Source organism: Tasmannia lanceolata, unplaced genomic scaffold (genome assembly GCF_043159265.1).
Source record: "Tasmannia lanceolata isolate RefF3 unplaced genomic scaffold, GAP_Taslan_0.1 ptg000037l, whole genome shotgun sequence".
Classification (NCBI taxonomy): Eukaryota; Viridiplantae; Streptophyta; class Magnoliopsida; order Canellales; family Winteraceae; genus Tasmannia; species Tasmannia lanceolata.
Genome location: NW_027518714.1, coordinates 59,472,501 through 59,494,900, shown reverse-complemented (window position 1 = coordinate 59,494,900; position 22,400 = coordinate 59,472,501). Strand labels below are relative to the sequence as shown.

The 22,400-nt window shown below is 37.9% G+C and overlaps 3 protein-coding genes across 3 annotated transcripts in view; 1 reads left to right on the top strand and 2 right to left on the bottom strand.

The window, feature by feature from the left end:
- Nucleotides 1–20,730, bottom strand: part of BGAL9 (beta galactosidase 9) — an 81,132-nt gene extending 60,402 nt beyond the window's left edge. Inside the window, exon 1 of the mRNA XM_077372109.1 lies at nt 20,504–20,730. The gene's annotated coding sequence lies outside the window, so the exon portion shown is untranslated. The remainder of the gene's footprint in view (nt 1–20,503) is intronic.
- LOC143861648 (uncharacterized) lies at nt 766–4,582 on the top strand. The gene is made up of 3 exons (XM_077372535.1): nt 766–1,382; nt 4,453–4,535; nt 4,579–4,582. The coding sequence occupies exons 1-3, from the start codon at nt 801–803 to the stop codon at nt 4,580–4,582; spliced, it is 669 nt and encodes a 222-aa protein (XP_077228650.1). The 5' UTR covers nt 766–800.
- On the bottom strand, nt 4,501–19,669 carry LOC143861647 (beta-galactosidase 9-like). The gene is made up of 7 exons (XM_077372533.1): nt 19,553–19,669; nt 19,381–19,493; nt 8,216–8,282; nt 7,184–7,276; nt 6,735–6,878; nt 6,121–6,209; nt 4,501–4,751 (listed from the first exon to the last, which is right to left on the bottom strand). The coding sequence occupies exons 1-7, from the start codon at nt 19,667–19,669 to the stop codon at nt 4,619–4,621; spliced, it is 756 nt and encodes a 251-aa protein (XP_077228648.1). The 3' UTR covers nt 4,501–4,618.
- Nucleotides 20,731–22,400: the final 1,670 nt, after the last annotated feature.

Here is a 22,400-nt window from a genome sequence, read left to right as displayed (position 1 = left end):
TCCGGACAAGTTGATCGATATAACAGTCAATCCATTTCATAAGGGACAGAACATAAAACAGTTATAATTTTTGAAAGGATCAATTACCAATGGGGGACAGAGTTTAGGTGGAATTATCAACGGTTATAATTTTTGAAGTCTAGCAAAAACAACTTTTGACTTTGTCTTTAAAGACTTTTGTATTATAAGGCTTTTGTCTTACAGGACTTTAAAAACTAACCCGGGTTGAGTTCAGGTTGAGGGCTTAGGCAATCCGAGCAGAGTGAGACCCGACATTTTTAATAATTATTTATTTTTCTAAGCTTAAAATCTCGAGTTAGGTCGTGTTGAACTCAGGTCGGGTTGGGTTTGGGTTGGAAAAAAGGGTCCCTTGGGTTGAACGTCGTCAGGTTGGAAGTCGGGTCGGGTTCGGGTTGACCTCAACCTGACCCTACCAAACCCGAGTTGCACCCTTGGTGACAATGACCAACGATTTTTTGGCAAGTGGAGTTCCATTTTGGATTTTTTTTTTCCTATAATTCAAACGAACGAAACTTCGCTCAGGTCGGGGTATACGGAAGATCGTTCACGCCATCTACTTGGCCCAATAAAAGCATGCCACCTTGCCTTTTGGAAGGTTGCTTGCCCTTGCCCCAACCTGAGCGAAGTTTCGTTCAATTCAAACAAAGAGTTTTCTAGAAAATATCAGCGAAGAAAAAAATATAAAAGTAAGGACCCGGCGATGTTCACAAATCTCATAAAAAGATCAGCTCCAATCAATTGGGTGAGAATAAGAGGCACAATAGAGAGAGGGGGAGAGAATGGAGAGTAAGGTTTACGAAGCAGCACTGAAGGGGAGTGTAAGTTCCCTACAGGAAGTGCTCGAACAACACCCTCACATTCTAGATAGATGTGCAGGGGTTGGTGTGGAAGGCAACATTTTACATGTTGCAGCTCTCCGGAGACACACCCATTTTGCCAGAGAGATACTAAGCCGAAAACCGGAATTCACTACCCAATTAAACTCCAAAGGTTGTTTACCTCTGCACTTGGCATCAGCAAAGGGGAACGTGGAAATGGTAAAAGATTTGTTACAAGTAGACCCTGAGACTTGTCTTATTCGTGATCGAGATGGAAGGATTCCTCTCCATATTGCTGCAATAAAAGGCCGAGTCGAGGTTTTGGAAGTGTTAGTGCGTGCCAAACCTATGACGACTTGGTTTTTGACAGATGGTGGAGAACCGATTCTGCACTTATGTGTAAAACAGGAAAATGATCGTTTGGAGTGTATAAAAAAGTTGGTGGAGTTAGTTGATGTTAATGAGCGTGACGAGTTTGTCAAGATGAAGGATGATGATGACAATACTCTCCTTCATCTCTCTACAGCTAAGAAACAGATTAAGGTATGAATTTTTTCTTCGTCTTCTTTTTTTCCTAGAAAATAAAAAACACGCCCGCAGTTGATTTTGGAAAATTTTCAGCCCTATTGGACCCCGGATGTTTTTTCATGGAAGTATAAAATTCTTTTCTATCCAAACAGCCCGACGTTTCTCGGTGAGATTTACACATCAGCATTACTCTTTTATCAGTAACCCCTTTGTTGATATCTAACATCTATATCTATGAGAAATTATTTGAGAGTAAAATCGTAATCTACATACAAAAAGTACCGACCCGGGTACTTGTCTATGATAATTACGAAAAAAAACTACCAAGAAGAGGTAAAGACATATGACAATGACGAAAGAACCACTTCATATTACTCATATAGGTAGGGGTGTCAATTTTGGCTCGGGCTCGGAAGCTCGCTCGAGCTCGGCTCGAATCCTTAACGAGCCGAGCCGAGCCGGCTCGTTAAGCTTAACGAGCCGAGCTCGAGTTAGGCCAGGCTCGGTTCGGCTCGGCTAGTTAAGGCTCGTGTGAAAAAATAAATACTGAAATACGTAATGATGGTATGATGGTACGTATGTAATGTCAACGCAAAAATGAACCGCTGTGAAAAATCGAAAACCGTAATTGTCATAACTTTGAAAATTTTTTGGTAATTTTTTATTAATTGTCATAACTTAGTACATTTTATTCGTTATTTTCCATTTCAAACTTTATAAAACCAGCTGTTTACTTTTTGACTGTAATTTTTTTCTTTTATTTGGTTTTGCTAGTGAGAGGTGCGAAATTTTATAAAATCAGCTTATTTTACTTTTTATTTGTAATCATTACTTTTTTTTGAAATTTGCTTTTGCTAGTGACAGAGGCGAAACTTTATAACCGGCTCGTTAAAGTTCACAAGCGGCTCGCGAGCCTAGCCGAGCCTGGTTCAAGCCCGAGCCGAGCCCGAGCCAAGCTTTTGAACTTAACGAGCCGAGCCTGGCCAAGCTCGGCTCGGCTCGGCTCGTTTACACCCCTACATGTAGGACACTTGCAAAATATTGACGGATTCCGGGCACCTGAAGAGGAACAACAATTATGGAAACCTCTATCGATTGGAGGGCTAGGATCAGCCTATATCGATTGGAGGGCTAGGATCAACCTATGTAAATGATTTTACGGACACAACCGATTGATGTTGTGTTCCATCACATGGACGGTTTGGATCAACCTATAACCTGCTATAGATCGGAGGGTTCAGATCAACCTATGAAAATTATTTTTGGGGCACAACCTATGTAGGCAGTGGCCCATCTAATGGACGGTTTGGATCATCCTATGGTACGGGTCATACCGTACATTTTAATAAAGTGAGGAGTGCGATCATCAAAATACAGTGAGTAGTGCCATTATAAAATATGGTAGTGAGGACATTAGCACTATATATTTAATTTGAAACCATCGTTGTTACTTGGATGTTCCCAAGCGGGTCGGGTTCTACCCTAATTTGGTTTGGGTCGGGTTAAGCTTTTTTGCAAATCGGGTTGGGTTGGGATGGGAAAAATCAACCCGAATTGGAAATCGGGTCGGGTCGGGTCGGGTCGGGTTGGGCTGTCGGGCAACCCTACTCGACCCAAAACCCAAATTTGGGTTCCATCTGAAGAAGTTCTGTATATGTGTTTTTCTTTATCAACATTGAAATAGTCTCCACAGTCCACAATGGACGGTTTGGATAATCCTATGGTGCGGGCCATACCGTACTTTAATAAAGTGAGGAGTGTGATCATCAAAATATAGTAGTGCGGATAACATTTTCCTTTGTTAATTGTTAGTCCCTGTTTGGTTTGGATTTTGAGAACTGATTGTGAGTTAAAAAACTGATTATTGGTGACTCACTATTGGTTCTCAAAATCCAAAACAACCCTGCTTGAGTTGAGGTGGTCAACAATTGGTACCATATCAAATCGGGTCAGCGCGACCCAACCCAACCCGAATTGGAAATTAGGTTGGGTCGGCTTGAGGGAATTGCAAATCGGGTTGGGTTGGGTTGAACCCAGTCGGGTTGGAAATTGGGAACTACTTTTCCTTATTCACTATGTGCAGGTCAAATTACGGAAAGTTTGATATTACGAATGCATGACACCTGTAAAAATATTGACGAATTCTGGGCACCTTAAGAGGAACAACAATTATCGAAACCTCTATAGATTGGAGGGCTAGGATCAGCCTATGGAAATTATTTTGTGGGCACAACCTATTTATGTTGTGTTCCATCACATGGACGGTTTAGATCAACCTATGATGTGGCCTGTACAATTCTTTCTCGGCCCGTGCATCACACGGGTTTTTTTTGCTAGTTTTACTATATAAGGAAGAAATTTTTTATTTTGGGAATAAATTCAATAAAAAACGAGTTAACCAAAAGCTAGAATGTTTAGTTTTCCAAAAAATATTTTTCCTGCATCCAAACATCCAAACATCAAGTGATACTACTGTCTTAATGCAGGCGGAAGCGTGCATACACAGAAATTAGGAGAATCCATAGAGATATTTATTGATATTGATCTTTTCTCAATATCAATAAATGTTGTCGGGGGTTCCATGGAAAAGCATATATCCCACATCGAAAAGATGAAATGGATGTGGGCCGTTATAATTGAATGAGCACCCTCCCCTTAATGGCTACCTTTTAAGGGTGAGTTCTACTCGAGTCCCTACAATAAATCGACTTCTCCAAGTGGAGAAATCCATTAAACCAGGAAACAAAATCCTGGAAGCTAGTGTTTCTGGAGATGAGTTGCTGCCAAAAAATCCGGAAAAGTTCGATCCGATTTTGAGTTTGATTCTAGATTTTTTAGCTAGTTTCTGGAATTTTGTTTCATGATTTTTATGGATTACACCCTCATCACCACTTGGAGACGACGATTTATCGTGAAAACAAATTCTTGGCAGCCAAATGTGCCTAAATGCACTTTTGTGGCTTTCAACCAATTAGGGCGCCCTTTCATTTTATCTTATTTATGCAAGGGAGCCCTTGAGTTTAGCATTCCTCCATTTTTTATATATTAAGAAAGTTTAAAAAAGTAAACATGTGCATGTGTGCAGACCATAGAGTTCTTGCTCCGCAACACTAAAGTGGATGTAAACGCCAAATCCAAACCAAATTCCGACAGCTGCCGAGCTTTTGTGCAACCAAACGAAGCATTAAGTTATAGAACTTTGGTTGAGAAGTTAAAGCGATTTCTATTGCAAAATTCTTCTCTATTCAAAACTAAAGAACTCGTGCACACAATTGTACCATATAATAATTCTGAAAGCACCCTCCACGTTGGAAAAAGCGTGCTATAGCAAATGCATTGTCTTCAACAGGCCTGTGAGGCACCGTTCCACCCCAAGTTGTATACCTTCATGAAAATTGACATAATAAGGTGAAGTTAATGCTGATAAACCTCGTTGGCTATCTAAAAGCAGATAATCTCCAAACAGGACAGAAGAAGAAAACAGATGACAGAACTGATCACAGGTGTTACATTCAATATCACAAGTGAATCAAAATGAGAAATGATGGGGGAGCTAGCCACCTCTAGAGTTAATTGAAATTGATTATTTCGTCCATATTCCATCAGTGTAGTTGCTATCCATGGGAGTCCCCGTTTATTTCATGTTTTGCCTGAAACCTCTTTATTTTTTATAAATTTATTTCTGCCTCCTTGTAGAAGTCACTACATCCGAATTTTCCATAGTAAATATATTGAAAAAGGTTATGAGTTTACTAAGTTACAGCATAATTCTTATTAAGAAGAGTATTTATTTCATGTTAATTTTATGCTGATTAGATATGGCCAATCATGGGTGGCTCAAATGATACAGTATGCAAATATTCTTAAGTGGGACTATAAAAACGCTTCAAGTAGTGGGGTTGCAGATTCAACCTCCACAAAAAATCTTATTTCATGTTAATTTTAGTTGTTTTCCTTTTTGTCTTAAGGTCCTTCTTTTTAACATGAGTTAAGATATGACGGTGATCTTCTATACCTCAACAAGAAAGGTTTTACCAGCTTGTTTGATGGCATTGGGAATTTTCCTTCCACTAAAATTGCGTAAAACCTATAGACTTAGCAAATGATATATTTTAAAGAACCACTTGTTCTAACATAACAGTGTTTTAATGTCATAAAGTACATTGATGATGATGGATCTGGTATGAGCACTAAAATATCTACCAGATCATACAGGCAAACGTCCACATGACTAATATGGATAAATTTAGCTGGTGGTATGAATGTAACAAGGCAGTCAATCATAAGTAATGATGTTTGATAGCCAATTAGGCAGAATTTCAGTCTAATAAGTCTGGTCAAAACTATTCTGACAGTTTAGTCAGCGTCATCAAAATATAAATGATTGCTTTGAAGAAATTATGTTCTTGTGTCTAAATTATGTCTCAACAACAAATAAATGAGCTTAGTAAACCTATCGTTTCCTGCTATGTAGAATTTACGAGATATGACAAATAAATTTATGAGGAACAAGAGATTCATTCCAGTCCCAACCCTCAAAGGAACACATCTCTCAAGACAGATTTTGCAAACTCATCCTCAGAGAAAGTTTCCTGAACCACACAAAGTGCCTCCAGTAATTAGGTCAGACAGTTAAAAATTATCTGCCCACAGAATGTGTGACAAGTCATCGGGGCAGAGGCCCTAAAAAGAAGTTTAGAAGCAAAGTAAAGACTAAAGTAGACGACACAATAAGCAGAATGCATCAGCATACCATCCATTCCAATCCTCAGTCCAAAGTGCTGGTTTCTTGTAAGAATTCGGCTTGAAACCATCACAATAAATTGCATTGCAGGAATCTAACTGTGAAGGAAAATAGAAAAGTGAGAAAAAAGGACACTTCACATCCACAAAATGGTATCTTAGCATGCAAAGCTACTTGAAAATTATAAATGCTATGAGATAGTCATTAAGAAACCTGACAGCCAATTCAGGTTACCATTTACTGATGTCAAGAGCATGGATTTAAAGTTCGGTTTAGGTTTCGGCCAATTTCGGCGGAAATCCAGAAATTTCGCCCGAAATCCGGTCATAAAAAGGTAATATTTTATTATTTCCGAAATTTTGGCCGAAATTACCGAAATTCAGGAATAATAAAATATTAAAAAAAAAATCCATTTCTTGAAATTTCGGCAGAAATTTGGGAAATCCGAAATTTTGGTTTCGGTCCCAACCAAAATCTGAAAATTTGGACTGGAATTTCAGATTTCGGCCGAAATTTAAAACCATGGTCAAGAGTCAACATTTCTCCAGATTAATCAAAATAGGACTACTGAGATAGACAATGGAACATACAAAAGAAAAAAAAAATTAAGCTGAAGTTACTACAATATTTTCCGGAGCATCAGTTTGCCTGCACATGACCCAGGGAACACCAGCTCCAAGCCCAAGTGCCATTCTTGCAGCCCATGTAATGTACTCCTTCCCCTTCTGTCCATATTTGCTTTCAATATTTCCATATTCATTTTCAATCTGTAGAATTTGATTCAAATTATGTAAATGTTTTTCTAGTCAGAACTGTGTATAAAGAATATGAATCACGTAGAATTTAATGGCTACAAAATTGAGCATACCATTGGATCACTAGCCAAAATATATTGATGGAAACTTAAACAGTGACAAAAGCTAAATTTGATGGGGAAGGCCTACTAGTCTAGCATATTACTTTAATTAAAAAACACATTTCCGTGTGGACTTGGGCCATATAAAGGAAAGAAAAATAGACCAAAATTAGAAAAATAATGATGAATAACAAAATTAAGTCGTTCCATTACAACCTGCAATAATATGATGGGCCCACCTTGCCAGGAAAAGAGCATTTCCTGTCGCATCAAACCTACAATCTTCTCTACGAACCTCTGCATCTCCTCCTGGTAAAAGTGAAAAAGACATTCAAAACTTTAAATTGAACCACCAAAGACATTCAATCTTAACCAAGGCGAAGCAGTAACCCCTCAACATTCTAAGAAGCTAATTTCAAAAGGCTTATGAAATCCTTCTCAAGGGAGAAACTACATAAGAACAATCCTTCTCAGTCCACTTAAGAACAGAAAGCGACAATAGATATGCTCCAAATAAATCACAACACTCAAAAGGAGACTCCGAATACATCACAACATTCAAAAGGAGATACGGAAGGAAGTATGGAATACCAAATACCAGCAACCATGAATTTTTAGGAAAAATAGCAAGGTTGGACAGTAAAAACAGTTCTCATCCAAATGAGATGAGACCACATCCAATAGTTTTATTGAAAAAAATGACCATAATGCACCCCATAGTCCTATACCCCATTCAAATAATATCCAATATGACAAAAAAAATGTCCCGATCGAGACTTAAATTTCCAAATTTTGAAAGCTTAAAAGTTCTTGTAAACTTCTCTCAATTGATGTTAAAAGAAAAAAGAAAAATTAATATAATTAGCGCTAAATCAACACTTTCGAGGTGGCATTCATATTGGTACGGCCTTATGACACCACCAAGAACCCTTCTTCCTGATAAAGACTTTTTATTTACAAATCTTTATGATTAGAAGGAAAGTATGATGCTTGATCTGATGGATTTCAAGAAAGAACAGATCACAGACCAAAGCTTTGGTACTGAAAGGGTGAAAATAGAAAAAGAATAGAAGAAAGAAAAGAAGGAAAGGGATTTATGTGAGAGAGCTGAGTACTATAAGTCAACTCCCCATTTTTATTCACTTCAGTTACATCTAGAGGAAATGACATCCATGCCCATGTGTACACAAATAAATACCAAAATCCGTAAAGAAATATTGATTATGTCCATTGTCAATGGTACAGTACCTTGAAAGGCGCATTGTTAGTGCGGAATTCTATGCCAGGGACATCACGCAACCACACTGGGAAGCCCCTGCAGAATGCTTCAAGCAAAAAAAATTAAGGATCTCACAAAATATCTTGTAATTAATTCCTTATCAAAAACAAGAAATATGTGGGTGGGGGAATAACTTACAAGTTATTCCTTATAGTATCAAAAACAACAAACATGTGGGCATGGGTATGCAACCAAAACTGAGTTTCATGCATGGTGTGTTATGTTTGAGGCATTCTTGTGGGAAAAACATGATTAAATGCATTACTCACAAAAATCAATAACAATATGCAAAATCACAACTATATGAACATTATTATTGATTCTACTGCTAATGCCTTGGGACGCCTAGTTTCTTGTGGATACTAAAATCCTAATCTTAACATCTTATACTAACATTATCAAATCATTAAACCCCAAATCTAACATCTATAAGAAAATCATAAGCTTAAGTAAGAAAGCTCCCCCATAACATGTTCTTGTGAAAGAAGATCAAGATTTATTAATCATTTAGTTATGAAATCTTACAAGGGGAAAGATAAACAAGCTCCTTTGCTCGATCTGTATTTAGTACATGTTAGCTATCGTGTCAATATGATTTTTGACGCTAAATCAGTCCAAAATTATTGTTTTTTGAAAAAATGAATAATATTAAACCAAAAAAAGGCTAGGGATGAGGAGGCCATATGCCAACAAAACAAACGACAATAGCCCCTAAACACAAAAAAATAAATAAAAAATAAAAAAGGTGCCATCATTTCAAAAACATAAAAAATAACAAAGTTGTCCCCCTGATCAGCAACCAATTTAGCTAATTCATCAGCCTTCTCATTTGCCAATCCAGGAATCAGATTAAATGTCACTTTCAAGGACATGCAGAGGTCTCTAATGTTGGAAATAGCATTTGTCAGCCTCCAGGGGCCAGTCAAGGAGGGTTTAGACCAACAAATAGCAATAGACGATTCCATCCATAAATCCATGCTAAATCACTCCAAGAGGATTGTTTGAACGGATGCAAACAAACACTGATTTGCAAAGGACGAATATAGCCTGAAAAAATCCCCCAAACTACACAAAGAACAGAACGAGCGTAGGAAATAAGAGATTAAGCAATAATAAACTTACAACCAAGCTCCATTCCAAATCCACGTTTTGGAAGAGACAACCAAGACAAGTCTCTCTCATTCTTCAAAATAAAAACGGTCCCGTTTTGGTGGACACAACGACGATGAGAATTATCTCTCTTTTTACAAAACAAAATCGGTCCAAAACTAAAATTTTGTGGCTTTTGAGCCCTCTTATAAAATCTTTTTTTGATTTTACCCTCTCATAAAATCTTACATAACGTTAAATGAAAAGATATATTACCCTTCACTTAAGCCCCATCCTTTAACATACACCAATACCCTTTTATGTCCAGCTGCAATAATTTTAAATAAGAGAAGACTAACTAAACTTATATAAAAAATAAGTCTTCCTAAAGTTACTTAAGGGTCATGTGGGCCCTTTGGTGGACCATAGACCCCATACATGCCAATCTTTGGTGGGCCATGGCTCGCGCAAGCATCACATTTCCAACTTACAAAAATCAAACATTACATGGTTAGATCTAATTAAAGAGGCTGCAAGCTGAAGGCCTGATGTGATGGATGACAGACAAAAGCATTGGTTTGACTTTAAGCCGTGACAAGGGGCATCCAATCCTTATTGTAGATGGAAGCACAGACCAAAGAAGAACATTTCTCAAATCTTACTTGATTAGAGTCCTTAAACAAAGTTGATGGCGGTGAAGAAGCTCAAAATTTAATAAATGGGTCTCAACTAGTAGAATTTCGTTTTTTGATAGGTAAGCTGGGATCGAACCTAGGACCTCATGGTTGACTTACAAAGCCTTCCAAATCCAGCCATTCAGACCCTTCTTCTCCGGTAGATCTTCATTAAATCCAGCTACTATATCATCCCTAACCTCAGCCACTTTCGCCGATCGCCACAATCTCTGCAAATTTCAAGCCGTAGTCATCTCCTCGGAATTCAAGCCGTGTCTAACCCATCGGTCTCCGGCAACATTCGATCCTGGCAATCATCAAGAAGATCGCCATTACCAAGGCAAAGGAAGGTCAGTTTCAACTCCAGCTATTAATTTGCTTATATGGGAATGGGGAAGACAGCTAAATGGGCAACATCGAAGAGGTGGCCTGGGGATTGGCTTTGCTCAGCCTGTGACTACCTTAACTTTAGATGGCGGAATCGACGCCAGTAGTGTCACTAGAGCAAACAGACAATTGCTCATCTTCCAGTCTTGACTCCTGTCTACCAGCCACAGAAGCCTTCGACTAGTGTTGAGGATGAGAGTAAGTGGTGGCCTGATTCCGGGAAGATCCTAACATCTGTTGAGGAAGGGACCTCGACTTTATCTATTTCGGTGAAGTAGGTGGAAATGCGGACTGACATTTTGAAGGCATGTCTGATTGATTGGTAGGAGAAGGGGCAGCAATGGGACCTTGGATGAAATTTGGAAATGGGCTAAAAGCTTTTGGAACATCCCTTCTCTCACCAAACCCTATGTTCTAGAAAAGGATGAAGTTCTTTTCATGTTTGACTCCACGGATTTGGCTGCTAGGGTTCTGGCAAGAGGCCTCGAGGCATGTGGAAGCCAGTTGCTATCTCTTTTTGCTTGGCATAAGGACTTTGTGCAGGGAGAGGAAGAAATTTGGGTTAATTTCTACGGAATTCCGTTACACGCTTGGGCTACCTCTACGGTGGAAGCTTTAGGAAAAATCTTTGGCCCGGTTTTGGAAGTAAGGATGGAAGGAAGTCATGATCATTGTATGAGCTTTGTGTCGGCTAAAATCCTAACCCCTAGATGGAAGTTATCTCACCCTTCTGTACAAATTCGGATATTGGGTCATTGCTTCACCATTGGAATTGAAATACCACAATCCTTGGAAATAGCATTTGTCAGCCTCCAGGGGCCACTCAAGGAGGATTTAGACCAAGAAATAGCAATAGACGATTCCATCCATAAATCCATGCTAAATCACTCCAAGATGATTGTTTGAACGGATGCAAACAAACACTGATTTGCAAAGGACGAATGTAGCCTGAAAAAATCCCCCAAACTACCCAAAGAACAGAACGAGCGTAGGAAATAAGAGATTAAGCAATAATAAACTTACAACCAAGCTCCATTCCAAATCCACGTTTTGGAAGAGACAACCAAGAGAAGTCTCTCTCATTCTTTAAAATAAAAACGGTCCCGTTTTGGTGGACACAACGACGATGAGAATTATCTCTCTTTTTACAAAACAAAATCGGTCCAAAACTAAAATTTTGTGGCTTTTGAGCCCTCTTATAAAATCTTTTTTTGATTTTACCCTCTCATAAAATCTTACATAACGTTAAATGAAAAGATATATTACCCTTCACTTAAGCCCCATCCTTTAACATACACCAATACCCTTTTATGTCCAGCTGCAATAATTTTAAATAAGAGAAGACTAACTAAACTTATATAAAAAATAAGTCTTCCTAAAGTTACTTAAGGGTCATGTGGGCCCTTTGGTGGACCATAGACCCCATACATGCCAATCTTTGGTGGGCCATGGCTCGCGCAAGCATCACATTTCCAACTTACAAAAATCAAACATTACATGGTTTGATCTAATTAAAGAGGCTGCAAGCTGAAGGCCTGATGTGATGGATGACAGACAAAAGCATTGGTTTGACTTTAAGCCGTGACAAAGGGCATCCAATCCTTATTGTAGATGGAAGCACAGCCCAGAGAAGACCATTTCTTGTAATGACTGTGATTAATTTTTTTTGATCACCCTAAGATTTAGGCCTTTGGATCGGTAGAACTAAATTTCAAGGGTGGGGATCAAAGATCTATCGTTGATCAACCCTTAATCTTAAAAATTTAATCGCTCTCCCCCCTTGATTATCTTAGATCCATTGCTCTTTTGGATCAATGGCTATTGAAAGGTTATCAAGGCTTGTTGTAATGGAATAAATTCCATGAAAAATGTCACTTAAAATATGGAAAAAAAAAACCGAAAGTTTAATGTGCGGGAAGAGGGCCACGTTTTTCCTTGCTTGGGAAAATGTGCATACTCTTAAATAGAGAGTGGCCCACCTCCAAATTATTCTAATTCTAAAAATAAATTATATTCCTTGATTTATTTTTTAGATATGATCTAAAAATCTAGGTATAGTAAGATATAATTAGGGATATCTACCAACCATGAAAAAGGAGAGAATGAGAAATAAAATAGGAAGATTCCAAATTCTATGGGCAATTACACGATTCCCCATGAGGAAAGAATTGTGCACACAACTCATTGTGCACATCTTCTCGTCTTTTGGTCGTTCATTTCCTTTCTTTTATTTTAGTTTGAAATTTAAAACCCCTTAAAGATAGCTACTGTGCCTTGTAAATAAAGTCAATGGGTTGGATTGATGGCAATTTACCATAACCTCTTACAACTCACCATAAATTCCAATCTTAAAATAAGGAAAGTAAAGTAGAATAAAAAGAAACTTGGGCCTCCTCACACGCCCAACTCTTGCTTCCTTTTCCCCCTTTATATCTCGCCCATATTCTTCCCTTCCATTGTTCTCTTTGCACACCTCAACAGTAGGAGGAAGGAAGAAAGGAAAAGTGAAGATAAAAGCGAAGCTTTGACCTCCTGTCTCAAACTCATCACAAGTAAGTATAGTGTACATATTTATGTTTTACTCAAGTTAGGCTAAATCCACTTGATATTGGTTTACCTAATATAATCATATGATATTAATGGGTTTGATCATCCAAACTGTTACAGTTGGTCTGAGCCTATAAAACCATATGAATTTTCTTGTCATCTCATTTGTTAGAACGGTCCAAATTACTTAAGGGTTCTTGATGTGTTGTTGTCACTTAAGTGCATAACTAAAATTTGAGATTAATAGGATAGTAAGGGTTTCCTTATATTTTACACACTTAATTAGTTGATAAAATCATGGGTTCTACTAAGTTATAAATACTCTAAGTCTACAGTTGAAATTTTTATCAAAGCATAGAGTTTCAAGTAATAAAGTTTTATGCAGTTTTAAATCTCTACAGAACTATGCGCACAAAAAAAATAAAAAATAAAAAATGAATGATACTTTTTAGATTGATTTCTCAACAGTGGAAGCCCACTAAATTTTCAAAGAAAATGATAATAGAGATTTGATATTTAACAATTCTAGTTCATATGTTAAATAAAGTGATTTTTTTAATTTCCAAAATAATATCTGTATGTAGAAATAAAACTACTAAAAGTTTATGTAGGCCTTGATTTTCAACAGACATATGTACCTATTGTTCGTAAGAACAACCTCGCACACGTATAATTTTGCCCAAACAGTGCTAATGACATGTACAATGTAAAAACGATTTTTTTATTACATGAGCCTTTTTCCAACAGTTGAATTAAGGTGGGGTGAATGGTTTTCTTTCAATTTTCCCATAAATGATTTCACACCTAGATCAAATGATTTTTATGTTATGTCAGTTCTTATGACTCAATAATCATAAGTGTGAATCTCAATATAATGGTTTCTCTTGAAATAGACCCTATGCCTGTTTATAAAAATTTGTGGGATGACCTTCTCTTTCAAAATGGTCATTACTGCTGACATATATTATATATGTAATTATTTCCTTAAAAGTAGTTCATGCGTGCAGGCAAGGTATAATAGCTAGTGCATTATTTTCTCAAAACAGCCCATTTATTTGCAATATAGTAGGTTTCTTGCATGCTATTACGTATGTATATTTTGGGGGTGGCATGCAAATAATACGAGTACGAGTGCTTAACTGTTTGAATGACCTCGAGTTTCGAATAAGTGTTTCAATTGTGTGTTGTTCCTTATACCCAAGAACAACATAGAAAACTAGCATTTTATTGGTAGGTGTTTTAATACCTAAACCTGGACAGCTATAGTGCTGCCTGTGTGGTATTTATACCTTAGACAGGGCAGCAGTTGTATCGTTGCAGGTACCCTGTTGACCCCAAAGCCAGGGGCTCCTCCCGATAAAGAAAATATGAAAATGATTAAAAGAACCTAGACCAAAATAAGTTGACTTTATTTCACTTATTGATTTGCCTTCAGGACCGCTTCTTAGCTCCTTCTAGCAGGGACTGATCTATTCAACTTGTAGTAAGTTAAAGGCAGGTGATAGCTAAACTTTGCTTGTATGGCTTTCAATTATGCAACAAGAATGGTGAAGTATCTAAATCTTTATGTTTTCTAAATTATTCTATGAAGAATGAAATCTTGTCTCTTGTAATACATGTTGGAAATGATTCTGATTTCTAATAAGGAATTATCAGTTTAATTATTTTTTTTTATCACATGAAATAACTTGGAAGTCGTATGGAAATATAAGAAATATCCAAAGAGGAAATGAGAAAGGGTGATGGGAAACCTTGAGTTATCCCCGTAATTAAAGGTATACAACTTGGGAGAACCGCACAACTCCTAGTTGATGTTGGAATCCTACGGAGACCAAGAGTCCCTACGCGGTATGATCTACCGTAATAAGTCCCCGTGGAATCGACCGTGTTGGCAAGGGCAACAAGCTAGTGGGAGCTAGAGTGCTCTGGGTTTAAATGAAATTGTTACGATAAGAATGTAGCAGATTATAATTGTTCCTAATGATTATTGAACTATTCTCTTTCAGTTATTAGTATATTTGTTCACCCTAAATGATTTTTCTATTCAATTGCAGAAGATTTTGGTAAACCATTATTTTGGAAAATTTCAATTGTCTTATCTATAATATGGATCTTGATGTGTTGTTTTAAATTGAATTCTTATACTGGTTCAGTTTCTATCATTCTGCTGACCTTATTTTTATCCCCAGGATTAGAGAATTCTAATAAGGGTGCGTTTGTGCACGAGGACGTCTAGGAGCGTAGGATGATGGGAGCAAATAATTAAGGAAGACGATACCCCTCGTCAACACTTTGAATTTATTTTAAATTGACTATTTCGAGACTTTACTTAATTGAGTAGATTTGTTTTAAATTAAAGTCATTGGAAGGAGACATTTTGGAAATGGAATAATAGCGATGACTATTTAATTTTCATATATGGTTTAAGAAAAAAAAAATTATGGGTATTTTGGCAGGTGTTTGCTTGTACCGATCCGGTCATGGAAATCGGGTCGTTACATTTCTCAATTCTTACTTGATTAGAGTCCTTAAACAAAGTTGATGGCGGTGAAGAAGCTCAAAATTTAATAAATGGGTCTCAACTAGTAGAATTTCGTTTTTTGATAGGTAAGCTGGGATCGAACCTACGACCTCATGGTTGAATTACAAAGCCTTCCAAATCCAGCCATTAAGACCCTTCTTCTCCGGTAGATCTTCATTAAATCCAGCTACTATATCATCCCTAACCTCAGCCACTTTCGCCGATCGCCACAATCTCTGCAAATTTCAAGCCGTAGTCATCTCCTCAGAATTCAAGCCGTGTCTAACCCATCGGTCTCCGGCAACATTCGATCCTGGCAATCATCAAGAAGATCGCCATTACCAAGGCAAAGGAAGGTCAGTTTCAACTCCAGCTATTAATTTGCTTATATGGGAATGGGGAAGACAGCTAAATGGGCAACATCGAAGAGGTGGCCTGGGGATTGGCTTTGCTCAGCCTGTGACTACCTTAACTTTAGATGGCGGAATCGATGCCGGTAGTGTCACTAGAGCAAACAGACAATTGCTCATCTTCCAGTCTTGACTCCTGTCTACCAGCCACAGAAGCCTTCGACTAGTGTTGAGGATGAGAGTAAGTGGTGGTCTGATTCCGGGAAGATCCTAACATCTGTTGAGGAAGGGACCTCGACTTTATCTATTTCGGTGAAGGAGGTGGAAATGCGGACTGACATTTTGAAGGCATGTCTGATTGATTGGTAGGAGAAGGGGCAGCAATGGGACCTTGGATGAAATTTGGAAATGGGCTAAAAGCTTTTGGAACATCCCTTCTCTCACCAAACCCTATGTTCTAGAAAAGGATGAAGTTCTTTTCATGTTTGACTCCACGGATTTGGCTGCCAGGGTTCTGGCAAGAGGCCTCGAGGCATGTGGAAGCCAGTTGCTATCTCTTTTTGCTTGGCATAAGGACTTTGTGCAGGGAGAGGAAGAAATTTGGGTTAATTTCTACGGAATTCTGTTGCACGCTTGGGCTACCTCTACGGTGGAAGCTTTAGGAAAAATCTCTGGCCCGGTTTTGGAAGTAATGATCATTGTATGAGTTTTGTGTCGGCTAAAATCCTAACCCCTAGATGGAAGTTATCTCACCCTTCTGTACAAATTCGGATATTGGGTCATTGCTTCACCATTGGAATTGAAATACCACAATCCTTAGAAAGCAATGAGCCCCAATCGGTTCTGCAAAACACTGCCTCCCATAAAACGACAAGTTCGAACACGATGAATCAATTCATTCCGCCGATTCTGGCTCCAGTGGTTGACCCACTTGTGGGCCAATCTCATGGTAATAGGCCGTCGTTGATCCCGGCGGTGGGAAATGGGTTACCGGCTGAGTGGAGGAATCCCTGCAGGAAGACCGTTGGGTCCTTCGGATCCTGCCATTCAAACTCAAATTTCAAACCCTTGTCAAAGAAAAAGGGCAGTGGTCCCAAGGCTCCCAAGGTTATGGATCCCTCAGGGATTGATGATAAACTCTTGGGATTTGTATTAGCACCAAAAGAGGCGTGCAGGCAGGTGAGACCTTTTTCTGATCAAGAATTAAAGCGAATTAGACCATCCAAATCTAAAGGTCCTGATAGTCAAAAACCAAAGCCAAAGAAGACTCTGGGCATTCTCAAAAAAGGGATCACTGGATCGCACCTTTCTGGCAGGATTCTCAAGTCAAGGGATTTTGTTTCCTGCTCTTTGTGGAAGCAGAGAGCCGGTCTTAAAGGTTCAGAGAGCCATCCTGAGAGTTGTTCTCTCGATAAAAAATTCAAAAACAAATTGGATTACTCTATAAGGCCATCTTCAAGAAGCCTTCTGAAGGAAAGAGAGATTGACTGGATTCTTGATAATCTAAATACTTCCCAATCTATCTCCAGGGCATGAGTCACCCTAGGGTGATTCGGTGCTTTTGAAACCCCCTTGCTTCTGCCCCAATGGAAGCTGGATGTAAGGCTGCTTCTCGGGGTTTGAGAGCGTTAATGGTTTCTCTGACTGTCTTAGTATTATTATTAGTGCTAAGTTGAAAGGATTGTTGGGTTTAGGAGGGTCTACCTACTATAAGAGGTGGAATTAGGAAGAAAAGGCGTTCTTTAACAAAACATAGCTGCTTGAAGCGACATTTGGATGGGAAAAGGCTTGAAGTGAAGTTTTCACCTTATCATTGAAAATGGAAACTGGAAGCGGTGGCACCCGTGAATGGGACGTTAATCATGAATAGATTGTAGAGTTGGAAATTCTGTCGAGGTGTGAAGTATGTGAACGGACATTTGGATGGGAAAGGGCTTGAAGTGAAGTTTTCACCTTATCATTGAAAATGGAAACTGGAAGCGGTGGCACCCGTGAATGGGACGTTAATCATGAATAGATTGTAGAGTTGGAAATTCTGTCGAGGTGTGAAGTATGTGAAAGGACATTTTGCTGCTTGAAATGACATTTGGATGGGAAAGGGCTTGAAGTGAAGTTTTCACCTTATCATTGAAAATGGAAACTGGAAGCGGTGGCACCCGTGAATGGGACGTTAATCATGAATAGATTTTAGCTGCTTGAACGACATTTGGATGGGAAAGGGCTTGAAGTGAAGTTTTCACCTTATCATTGAAAATGGAAACTGGAAGTGGTGGCACCCGTGAATGGGACGTTAATCATTAATAGATTGTAGAGTTGGAAATTCTGTCGAGGTGTGAAGTATGTGAAAGGAACGGGGAAAGGGGAAAGTTTTTGTATTTTTGCTCTTCCAGGGACCTGGAGTTATCTCCTAAGTCATCATGCGATGTACTTACTAAGGGACTCCTTGTCCCTCCGGGCCTCCACTATGTAATCTTCGTATGAATTTAATATATATCTGTCAATTTAAAAAAAAAAGGAAGCTCAAAATTTTTTTTAAAAAAAAGTGAAATGAAAAATACATATACCATTTGGTACGAGATAAGCTGTTTGAAATGTTGCTAGAGGATCATTTACAAACAGGAAAATGTGATGGTGGTAGTGGGGAGAACATTTAACGGTCGGGATTCAAGGAGGAAATAGAGAAAGGTAAAAGTATAATTATCTCTCACAAACTTTTATGTTATTTTCTTCTCCTAATGTTTCCCAAACACATTTTAGTAAAGTTAGCATTTCTCAATTAATAATAGAAACACAAGTTACAGAGCATTCTGGGTATTCTATAATCTATATCAATTGACACAGTTTATATAAGGAGAGCCATAAAATATATAGAATTACAGGATAGAAAGTTGGAGTTAGGAAATCATACCGTTTTCAACAAAATATGATATGTTTCCAAAATTTTTCAAAAAAAAAAAAAAAAATGGAAACTAGGGATGGTTATAATTTTATCAGCAACTATAATGACCTAAACGGAATTCCTTTGTAACTCTGCTATTCCTAGATTTCGCCATTAGAAGGATCATAATAGTCCATGCATCATGAGAAGATTCTTAGTGCATGGAAAACATCTAGAGAGAAACAAAAGAGCCACATTGCATAATATTATTATAGATAAGATACCATGAAATTATTTAAGAAGACAAATGAAAAAACATCAGCTTGCACCAAGAAATTATATTGATATGCGGAGAATGTCCTATTATATTGATATACTTCTTATCTCAGGGGTAATTCAGTCATTTAACCTTTTGATGGGAATCTTTTGTGTATCATAAGAGCATTCTTGTTATCTTTTAATTTGTGTGAATAGATAATTAATAAGAACAGAGAAATCTTGTGGAGCAAATGAGTTTATACCCCATCCTAATTGTTTTCTCTTTTTCTCAATTGCACTACTTTCATGTTTACAATTTAATCGGTGCATAGTGTATCTGCATTTTGGACAGTCCAACTTTTGACAGCATCAAATGCAGACAAAATTAACATTTAAAACAACATAAAAAGGGAGAGGATAGAGAGGAGACCCGAAATTCCGCTCTGCACACACGTAAGGGCCGATACGAAGATGAAAATAAAGCCCTGCTGACCCCACCAACTTCACAAACTTGACAATATCATATCTTCCTTCAAAATTGTACTGAAAAAGACAATGTCAAAAAAAAGGGTAAATTTTAGCTGAAACCGCTCAAACCAAACCAAATCATCATATACACCTAAGATTGTCAAGTCCAAATAGGAAATACCTTTCCTCTGGTAACTCTGAATCACATCTGCCCCACCTTCCTTGCTCTTAGCGATCAAATCAGCCCACATATAGCATCATCTAAAATGAATGAGATACAAAACAACTCAACCAACTCCATGAGCTGTACATATCTCCCAATGAAGAGAGACAAAAAGACCTAGAAATTTCTAAGCAACACACTAGAGAATACTAAACAAATGAAATTTCATGACCAAAGCAATATATATAGGGAAATGTTATCAGCACTACTGTATTTTGATGGTCGCACTCCTCATTTTATTAAAAAGTACGGTATGGCCCGCACCATAGGATGATCCAAACCGTCCATTAGATGGGCCACACCCTAAATATATTGTGCCCCAAAAATCATTTCCATAGGTTGATCCTGACACTCCGATCTGTAGATGGACTGAGTGATCCTAACCCTCTAAAATGGAGGCCTATTGTTATTGGAGTCTATCTTGCAACAAATCCATTGTATGTTTTTTTACCGAACTAAATGATAAACAAATTAAGGAAACACATGAAAACTCCTCTGAATTATGAATTTAACTAGTCTAACATAATTAAACAGCAAAAAACTTAAAATTTAACAAATAAAATGAGCAAAAAAATATCAATACATTTAAATAGCCAGTAAACATAAGGAAAAAGGATTACAAAATTCTGATGTAGTCATCAACAGAGCTGAAACCGACCACTAAAACTACTATTAAGATCAACAATTTAAATAACCTAAAATGTATTAAATGACATATGAGAAGAACATAACTAATTCAAATAGGTATCAAACAAGAATCAATTGTTGAATTTTCCAACAGAAACATCAAATCTATAACAAATTTCCATCACATCGGGCAAGTAGAATCAAATTCGATCAATGGAAAAAGGGAAATTCATACATCGGGAGTCGCTCTAGGGTAATGGATTCCGGCAGAGATGAGCATCCTTCGCTCCCCATCGATGATCAGAGCTCTGTGATCGTAACTTACATTGAAAGGTTTGAAGAATTCTGCAGAGATATGAAGAATTGTGGAGATAAGAAGAAGAAATTCGAGTCCCGTTCGAAACCCTAGCATTTTTTTTTTGTCTTTTTTGCGTTTTCTTCTTCTCTTTTATATCCACTGACGAAATCGAAAATGCGAGGTTTTTAAATAGAGGAGTATTGGTCTGAACGTCACTGAGAAATAGTGAGAATAAGACTGTTCACCAAATTACGATAGAGGACTCGTTGTTAAGTGCCTGTTAAGGTAAGTATAGGGATAGTTTTGTCATTTCAATGTTGTTTTGTTATTGTATTTTAAATGTTAGCATGATGTATTAGGGGTAGTTTTGTCATTTTATCTTATTGTGGTGGGCCCAATTTTGATATGATCCTACTATGTTTAGCAAAGCCAATACTTATCCAAATGCAAGGCTAGAAAACGTTGTTAAAATCTATTGTTAATAAAACATGACAAAAAACTTATATTTATTATAGGTCCAATCGTAGGCCCACCTATTTTTTTCAAAATGTTACTGTATGGTCCACACCACAGGATGATCCAAGCCGCCCATTTGATGGGCCCCAACGTAAATAGGTTGTGTCCCCAAAATCATTTCCATAGGATGATCGCAACCCTCCGATCTGTAGAGGTTTCCATAATATGCAGTTTGTCTTTAGATAGGAAGGCTAGGTTCATTCTGTGGAAACGATTTTTTGCGACACTACCTATTTACAATGTGGCCCATCAAATGGACAGTTTAGATCAACCTATGATGTGGGCCATACGGTTCATTTTGAAAAACATGAGTGGGGCCTACCTTGCTCTAACATTTAAACAAATTAATTGTTTGGGGGGAGGTTTGGAGTACTGTTGTACCGGTTGTGGAGTAGAGGGGTATATTACTGCCTGTACTTTTATCTTCGTCTAATATATACTTACTCATTAAGTTCTAGTAACTAAAAGAGTTTCTACATACTAGTGTAGATAAGTTATCTACACACTAGCTTAAAATACAGTGGATGCCACATTATTTTGGTGATCCAAACCATTCATTTGATGGGCCCTCACATAGATAGGGTGTGCCAAAAAAATCAGCTCCGTAGGATTATTCTAACCATTCAAACAGTGGAGGCAAAAAATTGACAAATTTGTGAAGGTTTATACACGTCCAGTTTACCTCCACAAATCGTAGGGTTAGGATGGTCCTATGGAGCTGATTTTTTAGGCACACCGTATCTATGTGAGGGTCAATCATATGAATGCTTTGGATCACCCAAACTATGTGGTCCCCACTTTATTTTAAGCTAGTGTGTAGATAACTTATCTACACTAGTGTGTAGGAACTATTTTCTCATATATAAAAGATAAAACATAATGGATTTGCAAGCATCCCTTGCAAAAGGGATTTCGCAGATGGTCTGTCGCATGTCAGAGCAGCCACATAGGCTCCCTTTTCAGCAGATTTTGTCTTCATTCACGAGGTGACGGCTCTGGCATGCAACAGACCGTCTGTGAAACTTTTGCGATGGATGCTAGCAAATCCCAAAACATAAATATTTAAGAAAGTACTATATCGAGAATTGACATGAACAAAAGTGTCTCAAAGTTGGCTACTGACCTGCTAAGAAGAAAAAGAAAACTCTAATTTTTTAGTTCCAAAGATAGACATGAAGCTTATTGGCATATAAGTGGATTAGATAATATATAACTAGATGAAAATTAAGAGGGATTTGCTAGGCTACTACGTGGAAAGCTATTTGGCGGCTCACTTTTGCAGGAGACAACGGCCCCAAATGCTCACTTCTTTTTAGCA

Excerpts from the sequence above, each read along its gene's own strand:
- LOC143861648 (XM_077372535.1), top strand. The coding sequence starts at position 801 with ATGGAGAGTAAGGTTTACGAAGCAGCACTGAAGGGGAGTGTAAGTTCC. Across the intron at positions 1,383-4,452 it reads CAGCTAAGAAACAGATTAAG|ACCATAGAGTTCTTGCTCCG; the intron begins GTATGAATTTTT and ends GCATGTGTGCAG.
- LOC143861647 (XM_077372533.1), bottom strand. The coding sequence starts at position 19,669 with ATGTGGGCTGATTTGATCGCTAAGAGCAAGGAAGGTGGGGCAGATGTG. Across the intron at positions 8,283-19,380 it reads TGTGCAGAGCGGAATTTCGG|GGGCTTCCCAGTGTGGTTGC; the intron begins GTCTCCTCTCTA and ends AGCATTCTGCAG. Across the intron at positions 4,752-6,120 it reads ACTGAGGATTGGAATGGATG|GTATACAACTTGGGGTGGAA; the intron begins GTATGCTGATGC and ends ATTTTCATGAAG.